Genomic DNA, 12,093 nt, shown 5'->3' with positions numbered 1-12,093 from the left:
CGATCAGATATGTCACTCTATCTTGTGCAACTTTTTCTTCTAGTATACTTCTGCTATTATCATTTGGTCCTGCTTATCTTGCCCAGAGGAGAGATGTTGGAGAGATGTTGAAAAGTGTGCAAATCAGGGCCAAGTGTCTCCCACAAGGTGAATGAACACTAATCAGCTGTGTGAAGCCTGCCGTTGTTTGGAGTACAAACACATGTCTGGAAGGAGCAATTTAAATAAAATCTTAAATTTTATTGTCTTGGTCATGTGGAATCATAAATACAAAAATAATATATATATATATATATATATATATATATATATATATATATATATATATATATATATATATATATATATATTAATAATAATAATTCGAGCCTGGTTCAGAATGACACACAATTTGTTCCTTTCAGAAGGGATATTTAGGGGCCAAGCTCTAAAGTTTATGTAGGCTTCTCAAGGACCAACTATATAGGCTTGGTCCTTGAGGGAAAAAAAATAAAGTATTGATTCATTTTTCAGCTACAGAAAAAGTCAACATATGACGTAATTTGGCAATGTTTCTGAGATGAAAAAAAAAGATGTTTTGACTGTATTACGAACATTTGGATCAAATGTTAAGTTGGCATCAAATATTTGTTTTTTGTTTAGTTTGAAACTGTAAAGCAGAGCCATCCACACTTAAGGTTATGGTCTCTGATTTGCGCAACTGGTGAGGTGAACCAATAAGCATCACTTCAGTCTTGTCACTGTTCAGACATCCATTTTTTTAAACTCAGTAAAACATTGAGAAAGAGAAGATGCGGCATATTGACATCAAGTTTTGAATGTATGTAATGTACCGATAGTTCTTAAAAGTTGGCCAAATAGAAAAGTGTAAATACTAAAAAGTAAAGGGCCCAAAACGGATCCCTGGGGAACAGCAGAGTTCACCACACTGACCTCAGACCTGCAACCACCCATCACAACAAACTGCTTGCGATCAGAGGGATAGGACCTCAACCACTTCAATGCATAATCCGAAACTCCAAAGATAGTCTCTAAACGGGTGATTACAATAGAGGGATCTATAGTGTCAAAAGCAGCACTAAGATCGAGAAGAATCAGTATAGATAAGCCATTAACAAGTCATTAGTGACCTTAACTAACACTGTTTCAGTGCTGTGGAGTTTACGGAATCTAAATTGAAGTGACTCAAAAAGGTCATTAGAGGAAAGATGAGAAAGCAATTGAGAAGTCACAGTTTGTTCTTAAATTTTGGCGAGGAAGTGAAGATTAGAGATGGGGCGAAAATGATTCATATTATCAAAGTCTATGTTATTAGTTTTTGGCACAGGGGTGACAGCAGCAATTTTAAGTGCTGCTGGCACAACACCGGTCCACAATGAGTCATTGATAATTCGCAAAACAACAGGACAAAGGGAATCAAAACATGATTTGAAGAGACAAGATGGTATCGGATCAACTCTGGAAGTCGAAGCTTTCAATTTCAAAACCATATTACAGAGACTGGGAGTCATGAATAGCAAAGTTGGATAAATACCAAAAAATGAAGAAATATGGAACATTAGAAAGGCTGTGATTTTTAAGCAGCTTGTTGATTAAGTGAAACAGTTGTTTAGGGTTTCTCTGATTGCTGACAATTATCTGAGAAAAATAAACAGATCTAGCTGACACAATTTCAGCATTATATTCAAGTAAGCTGTCTTTCCAGGCCTGGTGATCTAGTTAAACCTGATATGCACCATCTACGCTCCATTTTACTACACATAGTCTTTATAGCACACAGATCATCATTGTACCAAGGAGTTGAGCATACTTAAGAAACAGATTGTGATTTCAAGGGAGCCAGTGTGTCCAGGCACAAGACAGAATAATTCAGCACAGAGACATTATCATCCAGATCATCAGACAGAGAAACACAACATACAGAACAGTCAATAAAATCTGAAAAATCAGTGGGCTCAATAGATCTCCACTTGCGATGATTAATCAGTGGAAGTGTTCATATCAGGTAATTCCAATGATAATGATAATGCTAATGATAACTCGTGTCCAGTTTTTGGTATTTGATACCATTCCCAAGAAATCCCTTTATAAATTATATGTTTGTTGTCCTATATTCTTCATAGTAATCAGTGGCCAATATTTCTATATTTATATATATATATATATATATATATAGAGAGAGAGAGAGAGAGAGAGAGAGAGAGAGAAAGAAAGAGAGAGAGAGAGAGAGAGAGAGAAATATATATATATATATATATATATATATATATATATAATTATTATTATTTTCATTATTTTTTATGAGGGTAATTATAATCGGTGTTAATGTCAATAACTCTAACTGAAATTACAGCCCCTGTACTTTGCACTATATAATTTTTATTTTGCAGTACTGTACCACTTCACTGTGGTTAACTTTATTGAGGTTTATGTAATGCTATTATTTGCTATGCATTATTGCCATTTCTAGACAGCTGCTTTTTTAAACAATAACAAAAAAGATCTGTTCTATTGTATACTATGCTATTTAATGAATAGTGTTCTGTGAGGTCCTCTGCTTTGTCTGTGCTGAAAACCACTGTAGTTATGCTTGTAGGCTCCAATCGAGAGGTACTAATGAGGTGTAGCGCAGACCCATATTGATATTCCACAATGTCTGCAGATGTTATGAAACAGCATGCAGCTCAGGCTGGCTGGACATTGAAGTAATGGAGTGGCCAGTCTGGTAGACAAGCTGTGCTAAATGTGGTGTTTTCTAAGGTGCCTCCGGGTTTTACTACATAGGCCTTCAAAACCAGCTCCCCTGAGCACTAAACCTCAGCAGCTTTAGCCCACCAATCTGCCATCTGACTACTACCCATGGATTTGGCAGTAATCATAAATGGAGGTAGTTTTTGCTGAAATGTTACCCACTTTTCCTCCAAGGCACCTGCAAATTCTTGAACATGTCTGGGGGACACATGGTTTTATGTGGTTTCCTGCTGCAAGGATGAACACCTGTCCTTTCTGTTGTCTCCCTGTAGCATTGTCTTGAGCAGCTTAGATTACAGACATTGCAGTTTTTTTCTCTTGCTACATCTGCAGTCTTTTGTCCTCCTGCAGCAGGACTATGGCATGTTCAGGCAGGCGAACAGGATGTTTTTTTTAGAATTAATACAAATGTGTATTTAATGTCTTCATTTATTAACTGTGACCCTTAATTGTCTACTGCCTGTAAAGTGTCTTAAGGACTGTTCCGCTGGTGTATGTGCACTAGTTGCTTATGATTCATTGAACAAGTATGGAAGGTGAACCATTTATTTCCTAACAAACCAAAATACAGGTTAAACAAATAAACATTTTAACCCCTTGTCAAACTCCTACTTAAAGGGTTCATGAACCTTTTTATTATTTTGTACTGTTCTCTGAATTCCACGTATAATCATGACTTTTACCACAAAAATATCATAATTTAAAAGTAATAGGCTATTTTCTGTCCTATTTTGAGCCCCATCATGGGAACGTTCTGTTTGAATAGCCATGGCAGATTGTAGACTCAGAAGTTAATGCCCACTGCTATGATTGGGGTTTAGCCACACTATTACCTCATAAAGTGGCACATTCCGCTACCTATCGTTTTGGCAGATTGGATTCAATATAAGCTGTTTTTAGAATAAAGAGAAAGTTTTTAGTCACATGATATTTTTATAGTACAATGTCCCCTTATATGTCAAAATATCAAGGAAATTTTTATTGCTCCGATCATGACCCCTTTAACTTAACTTAGATGATGCAACTTTGATGCCACTTTGCTCTTCAAAACCTTGTGACTCAACACAATCATGTCTGTTTTTCTGTAATATACATTCATCTGCTGTTAGACATTATTTAGACAGGTGTGTGCAATTTAAGCTATTTTAGATGAAAACCGAGGCTTGCGACTGTCCCATTAACAGCCAAGTAAATTCCACTGTCAAGGTCCAGAAAAGTATGAAAGACAGTGCACTCTGCTTGTGTTCAGCTGATGTTCTCCAAAATGGCTCTACGGTAATGTGGAGAGACACAGAGGAGACAAATTGTTGAATAAAGTTGTTATTTTTGTTTTTTAGCATACAAAAAGTATTCTCGTTGCTTCATTGTGTTACAGTTGATCCACTGATGGCAGATAGACTATTCTGACTATGTCTTTCATACTTTTCTGAACCTTGACAGCGTATTTTACTTGGCAGTTAATGGGACAGTCCCTGTTTCATTCCAAAGTATCTTAAATTGTTTTCCGAAGATGAACAAAGCTCTTACAGGTTTGGAACGACATGGGGTTTTGTGATTAATGACAAATTTTTCATTTTGGGGTGGAGTATCCCTTTAACGATTATCCAAACTAAATATGTCCCACATGGAATTTTGACTGTCATACATGATGCCTAGCTCATATTTTCTATTATCAAGGCAAAAACTAAGAATTAACGGAAAAAAAATATATGCAACAAGTTATGTATGTGCGAACGTGAAATTGGTATCACATGTAATTGGCATGTTATGGAATTTAACTATGGCAATATATTAACATGATATACAGAGTCAGACAGTAACGGAGTACATTTACTTGAGTAAAGTACTTAAGTACAATTTTGAGGGATATGTACTTTACTCGAGTATCATTTTTGGGGAGTACTAATGACTTTACTCAACTACATTTGAGGCGGCGTTTTCAAATATATCCACTCTGGGACCCGGTTTCAAAACATCGGTTTCACTCTTAAAAAACGGCAGATCCGTGTCAACGAAAACGTGTATCCGCAAAAAGATTTGTGCGCCGAAAAAAAAGAGGAAAAAATAAAAATCTCGGACACCCTATCAAACTTCATTGCATAGTGTAGGAAGGAAGAGGAAGAGGAGGAGGAGGCGGCGGCGGAGGAGGAGGAGGATGAGGCGTGTCATGACAGACCTTCAAAAAATAATAAAGATAATTTATTTTTTTCTGTTCAGTTTTTTTTTCTTATTTTTGTTCTTGTACTATTTGATTGTTCTTGTAAATACATAATGTACATTATTACTCATCAGTCTCCTTTCACAGATTTAGCTTTGGCTTTGTCATTATGGGGTTTTGAAGGTGAAAAATATCTAAAGAATCATAAAACTAACATGGTTCTTGAAATAAATGTCTTTAGAATTGACTACTGTTCAAATTATGCACAGAAGAAACCATCTCATCCACCCCACTAAAAAGCAAAGCCTGTGTCAGTATTTCTAGGCTGATGAATCATCTCACAAACATCGCTTTGAGACTGATTTTTAATCAATCTCTGGATAGCTGCCAGTTTCTCAGATATCCTCTGATGGTTCCTACCTGACATTTCACACAGATAATCCTGTTTTGTCGTTTTCTTCAAGCTCCACAGTGTAGTGTGTAATTTATGGTTTCAACACACACTGCACATAATAGGCAACTGTCTCAGCAGACAGAGTGGCACCTTGTGTGACATTCTAATGTTCCCATTGCTTTTCACTCCATTTCCAGATGGAGATAATGCCTAATGAAAAGTTTAATGAGAATCTTCCATGCCATTCGACTTTTTGACACTCTACAGATCCTCATCAGCCATAGATTTCAATTTAATTGTCAGCCAGTGATGTTTATGGGAGGAAACAGCACTCAGAATTCATTTGAATAGCAGCCTCTTTTCAACAGCACACCATATATTACACATTATATAGATGAGTTTTATTTATGTAGCATTCTTATGTAGTTTTATTTGCACTGCAGTCAGAATACCCACCCCTGGTAATAATATATCAGTGTCTTCCATCTGCATTCTCTTCTAAGCCAGTGGGCAGTAACAGACCAAGTAGGACGATTGCCTTTATCGTATCTATACAGAGCCATTTTCTCCTTTTCCTTATCAAATTCAATTTAGCAGAATTGAAGGACCTGTGAAACATAATTTAATAGCGCAGCTGATTTATGTTGTCAGTTATTTTAGTGGGATTTAAATTCACCAGATTGTTATCATCACATTTAACTAAGTATTTTGACATTCTGTAAGAAATGCAATTCTAATTGTTTATTTATTGCCCTAAGAACTCTGTTGTCAAATGGTGAGTCATTCCAAAAGAAAAGATATTAAAAATCAGAAATCCATACACATATTATGGCATCTAGAATATTCTAAATAAAGAGTACTAATTTGCACAATCAAAAAAAAAAAAAACAATGCTGTGTTCTTGCATTGTGGGAGTTTTATTAAAAATACTTTCACACATGCAATAGGTTAAACAAACCCATGTTTAAAGAAGACATTGTAGTATATGTTTATATACAAAATTGTGAGGTAAAGGTTGCCACCTGAATTTAGAAAAAAAATGTAATTCTGAAAAAAAAATACAACATTATTTACACAAGCCTTAAGTGCACAGAACACAGTTTTGGTTCTCAGTTTATCGCGTTATTTATTTATTTATTTATTTTGCTTGCAATTTCTGAAACTATAACTTATTTTCTCTAAACTCTACACATAAAACCACACAATATGCACACAGCATGCAAAACATTACTCATATTTAGCAAAATAACATTAAAATATTAGCGATATGATCACCAAACTACACACAGATATGTGTGGGTGTGTGTGCAAGAAGAAAACATTTTTAAAAAAAGGAAACCCCATCGATACCTGATATAGTGTTTCTTATTTGTTGTCTCTGCTCTGATATATAAATCCATTTGACAGCATGATCAGTTAATGAAATCACCTCTCGTCACTGATATATGTTGCAATCTAAGGGCCATAATATTTTCTTATGAATGTTATTGTGGTTTTAGAGCAGCACATTTCCAGTATTTAGTCTCAGTTCCTTTGAAAGCTCCCATCACTTATTAGGGATGCTTCTTTGTAGCCTGACACTTTGCAAATTGGCATGAATCCCAGTGCTAAGAGCTTTCTTTGGAGGTGAAATAAACTAAAACACCTTGCAAAGTAAAGAAGCACCTGTCCTTGAAACTCTCACAAATGTTGTTAACGTTCTAATCACCATTTTAAAAGATGTTTCAAGACCATAGTCTACCATATAAACTATATTATCATGTAATTTTTTTTAGGCTTTACTCAAGCTGTGGTAGAAAACCAAGTTGTCATGGTGGCTCAGTAGACAGTGCTATCATCTCGAGAACCGTCCTTGTTTAAGACCTTTCTGTGTTGAGTCTTCATGTTGGTGTGGGTTTCCTTCAAGTGTTCCAAAGACATCAGCATAGGTGAACTGGAAACACTTAATTGTCCGTAGGTGTAAAAGTAGTACAGTATGTCCATCTATTGATGATGTTTCCCTGTCTACAGCCTGAGTTGCTGGGAAAGGCTCCTGCATTTCCATGACCCTACATAGATTTTCAGTGATGGCTTTACACAAAATACTATTGCATAACTGCATGAATTTTCAGAAGTCATATAAACTGCTTTTACAGTGCTTTTTGAAGCTTGACAGTACAAATTTCAATCTTTTATTTTACTTGATTTGACTTTGTCTGGAAAAAAGCAACTCTGACAATCTGCTTTTGTGCTCCATATAAGGAAACCCAAAAAGACTTTGAATGATATGAAAAGTAAATAATAACAACATTTTCATTTTGAACTATTCCTCTAACATAGTGGCTCTAAACAAGTGGGTCCTAATCCAAAAATGTGCAACATAACTATTATGGGTTTAGACAGCAAGGGAACAAATAATACAATGCAACCAAAAGGTTTTTGTTTGTGTTTTTATCACAATTTATAGGATTAATGATTAATGATTATTCAATAAATTATTGTATGTATTAATACATTTGCATGTTTCATTTTTTCATTGACTTTTCCAGAGCCCCCCAATGCTGCATTTTGAATGCTATAAAATTTTCCAGATCATCAGCTCATTAGTAGAGACTAGGAACATGATTGAGAACCACTGCATTAAACAATATTGGTACAGTGTTGGGTTGTAACCTGATGTTCCATTTACAGTGGCATTATCCTTTCACATCATTTCCTAGACAAAGCTGGTTAGATACACTGACTAAATCAACTGACAGCAACTAACGTTGTAAAAAGATTACTCTACGTTTTCTGTTATCTTGACCATGATATCTAACACTCAACCGTTTTTGTTTTTAGGTGTCACAACTGTCCTAACCATGACCACATTGAGTATAAGTGCCCGGAACTCACTTCCAAAGGTAGCCTATGCGACAGCTATGGACTGGTTTATGGCAGTGTGCTATGCTTTTGTCTTCTCTGCTCTCATTGAGTTTGCCACTGTCAACTACTTCACAAAGCGCAGCTGGGCCTGGGATGGTCAGAAGGAGGCCCAGGAGATGCGGGTAAGAGATTATTTAATGCACTAGTAGTAGACTGTGACAATGCTGTGAAAGTACAGTAATACCTGTACATCTGTATAAAGTGAACATAAGTGTGTATATCCTATAAGGCCGTGCCATAGAGATAATGGATGTGCTATCATTTGGAAAAATCTGAAAGTTACCTTTCACTTTCTTTTACTAAAAATGCAGAACACTTTACTACAGCTTGTGTACATTTATATTGTTTCTCAGAGTGATCAAGCACTGTTTGATTTTCCAGTATAGTTTTGTTTTTACAAAGTTATTCACCACAATAAGCAATAAATATTCAGCTAATGTGGCCTTTCTTGTTAGCAAGCGTTTCACTATTGAGAATTGTCATTGCGGTTGTTCCTGTTCAGTAAATTTGATGCTGTCAACCATCTCTCTCTCTCGCTCTCCCCACTGCTTTTGCTTGCTCTTCATTATTGCCACCCTCTGTCCCAGCCCTGATAACCTCTGAAAAATGAAGTGCTCAGAGCTAATGGAAGGGAATTGCCACAGAGAAAGCTCAGTGAGGTGCAGTATTGCTCACAGTATGAGGAGAACTTGTACCTGTAAACCAGCAATATGAATTCCTGTTTCATACTGTTGTTGTAACCTACATGGTATCTGCTGAGAAACACTTTACTTCTTCATTAACCATTCAGTAGAGTGGAAATGTTGTGTTTCAAAGGAAAGCAAGAAAAGGCGACCGCAGAGTCTCTGACAAGAGTATAATGCAAAACTGAATATATGCATACTGTATAGACTTGTACATGGAAGTTAAAGCCAGCTGTTAAAAATGTAGCATTGAAACTTTAAAGTGACAATTTCTGTTAAGAGTAAAAGCTTAATGAACAATATAACTTATTTTAAAGGCATCTGCTAAATGCATAAATGTAAATACAGTTCCCTTTCAGTCGGTCACGTTTGACGTTACGAATGGGATCTCGCCCGAGAGCCCAATCACCTTTGAGTGGTACAAAACGAGCCAATGGTACACAAAGTACCTTGGTCTGCGGAATTTGCATCGCAAGCTCCGCCCCGCAGAGTGGGTATATAAGGAGCAACGCGAGCAACTCGCATTCAAGCTTTCGCTTCGGAGCCGAGCACATTGCTTGCTGCAATCACCGGAGTGTTTACAAGCAAGAGCTGGTGTTGGTGTGACGGCGCGATTCAGCGGTTCGTCTGGTTTTCCTGCAACAGCTCCCGCCTTCCCCTGAGCACTTCAACACCTCTAAAAGAGACAAATTTCTCTTACAAAAGAGATACGGGCCGATTTGCGTCTTTTTAAAGATGTCATTTCGCCCGTGTGTTTCTGGGTGCGGTCGATATGTCACGATCGCTGTGTCACATGTTTGGGCTTCCAGCACGCTGAGACTGCGTTCGTGGATGGCTCATGTTCTCATTGTGGGGACATGACCATCTCGGCGTTGAGATCGAGACTCGATTACCTTAAAAGGTATAGAGTCCCCTCTGCCACACCCCGTTCTAGCTCTTATTCTCGTAAGAGAGCTACTTCGGCTGGAGGCCAGGGTGATCTGAGGGTTACCGTGTGGGCTTCCCCGACGAGCGAACCTCCTCGGGCCACACCCCCCTCACATACGCCGCAGCCGGTCGAGTTCCTGGATGAATTTGATGGACCCTCTCAGGCTCCTGACATCTCATTCGGGGCTCGCGAAGAGGACCGTATGTCGATCGCCGCATCACAAGGCGGGCTTGAGTCCTCGGGAGATGAGGGTTCGGCTGCGTTGCCTCCCTTGGGAGTGCCAGCGTTGTCCGAGTCTGATCCCGAGCTGACGGCCGTGCTTTCCCGGGCAGCGGAGAGCATCGGGCTTGAGTGGAATCCTCCACCCTGTCCCGAGCGCTCAAGGCTGGATGATTGGTTCCTGGGGGCTGCTCATGCGGATCGCCAGCACCCCCCTCTGGTTCCTTTCTTCCCGGAAGTGCACCAGGAAGTAACTAGTTCATGGAAGGCACCTTTAACTGCCCGAAACCGTTCTGGTTCTTCCTCCGCCTTCACTGCCCTCGATGGCGGGACGGCCAAGGGGTATGCTGGGATTCCCCCGGTGGAGCGTTCTGTTGCGATGCAACTGTGTCCACAGAGCGCCTCCGCTTGGCATGGTGGTCCCAAGCTGCCCTCCAAGGCCTGTAAGTTCTCATCCACGCTTGTGGCCAAGGCTTACAGAGCTGCGGGCCAGGCCGGTTCTGCCCTGCATGCCATGGCCTCACTTCAGGTCTATCAGGCCAAGCTGCTCCACCAGCTGCACGAGGGCGGTGCTGACCCAGGGGTTTTTCTGGAGGCGCGCACTGCTACCAACCTCTCTCTCCGGGCGACGAAGGTCACTGCGCGCTCCTTGGGTCAGGTGATGTCCACTTTGGTGGTCCAGGAGCGCCACCTATGGCTGAACCTGGCAGACATGAGGGAGTCTGATCGGGCTCAGCTCCTCAACTCCCCGGTCTCCCAGGATGGCCTCTTCAGCGACGCGGTAGAGAGCTTTGCCCAGCAGTTCTCTGCCGCCCAGAAGCAGTCTGAGGCCATCAGACACATCTTGCCCCGGAGGCCCACTGCTGCTTCCACCCCGTCGCTGGCGGAGATGGCCACAGAAGGGCGGCGCAACCCGTCTCTGCCCCTAAACCTGCCAAACGCCAGGCCAAGCAGCGTTCCTGAGACGGGCGACCCGGAGTTGGAGACGTCAGCTCATCAGGAGATGGTAGCAGGACAACTCCTTCCCCCGGAGTAGGGCCGGGGGAGAATCCTTTGTGTTCGTTTTCTTTTTGTTTGGTAACCAAATCTTCACTAAAAGAGCTGTTTCCTCTACCTCCGGGTCCCAAGAGGCCACGAACGACAGCTGGCGACGTGCTTCCTCGCCGCTCTCGTTCCCCTCTCCCCTTGCCAGTTTCCATGCAAAGACGGCTCAAGAACGCTTCGCCTTCTCATGCCCTCTTTGCCACTTGGAGTCAGACGAGTGCCCGCACTCTGCCCCCGCTAAGGGATGCTATGCCTCCCGTGCCGGGGCTGTCTGCTCCACCACGCTGCCCCACTCTGGGTACGCCTGTAGTCCCCTTGACCCCGCTGGTTCGGTTCCTGGGAGCCTGGCTAGAGCTCCCCAGGCCTTCCCGCTGGCTCATCCGGACGCTCAGGCTCGGCTACTCGATTCAGTTCGCCCGGCGTCCCCCCAGGTTTCGGGGTGTCCACGCGACGATGGTGGGCAAAGATGCCCCTGTCATGCGCGCGGAGGTCGCGACCCTGCTGGCAAAGGGCGTGATAGAGCCAGTCCCTCCAACCGACATGAAGTCCGGCTTTTACAGCCCTTACTTCATAGTGCCCAAGAAGACAGGTGGGTTACGGCCAATCCTGGACCTGCGTGCCTTGAACCGAGCTCTGCACAGACTCCCGTTCAAGATGCTAACGCCCAAGCGCATTTTCGAATGCATTCGTCCGATGGATTGGTTTGCAGTGATTGACCTGAAGGACGCGTACTTTCATGTGTCTATTCTTCCTCGACACAGACCGTTTCTTCGATTTGCTTTCGAGGGGCAGGCATATCAGTACAAGGTTCTCCCATTCGGATTGGCCCTCTTTCCCCGCGTCTTTACAAAGGCCGCGGAGGGAGCCCTGGCTCCTCTCAGGGAACAAGGTGTCCGTATCCTCAACTACCTCGACGACTGGCTGATCCTAGCTCACTCTCGAGAGCGGTTGTGCGAGCACAGGGATCTGGTGCTCAGACACCTCGCCCGACTGGGTCTTCAGGTCAACTGGG

General features: G+C 41.3%; 1 protein-coding gene across 2 annotated transcripts in view; it reads left to right on the top strand.

Annotated features, from left to right (window-relative positions):
* The window catches only part of gabra3 (gamma-aminobutyric acid type A receptor subunit alpha3), a 215,191-nt gene that overhangs the window by 188,349 nt on the left and 14,749 nt on the right, over positions 1 to 12,093 (top strand). For both annotated transcript variants that reach the window (XM_026234254.1, XM_026234255.1), the window contains exon 9: positions 8,124 to 8,329. In XM_026234254.1, the coding sequence (XP_026090039.1) occupies positions 8,124 to 8,329 (206 nt within the window). The remainder of the gene's footprint in view (positions 1 to 8,123; positions 8,330 to 12,093) is intronic.

This window comes from Carassius auratus, chromosome 46 (genome assembly GCF_003368295.1).
Source record: "Carassius auratus strain Wakin chromosome 46, ASM336829v1, whole genome shotgun sequence".
Taxonomy (NCBI): domain Eukaryota; kingdom Metazoa; phylum Chordata; class Actinopteri; order Cypriniformes; family Cyprinidae; genus Carassius; species Carassius auratus.
This window is presented reverse-complemented; position numbering and strand designations above follow the sequence as displayed.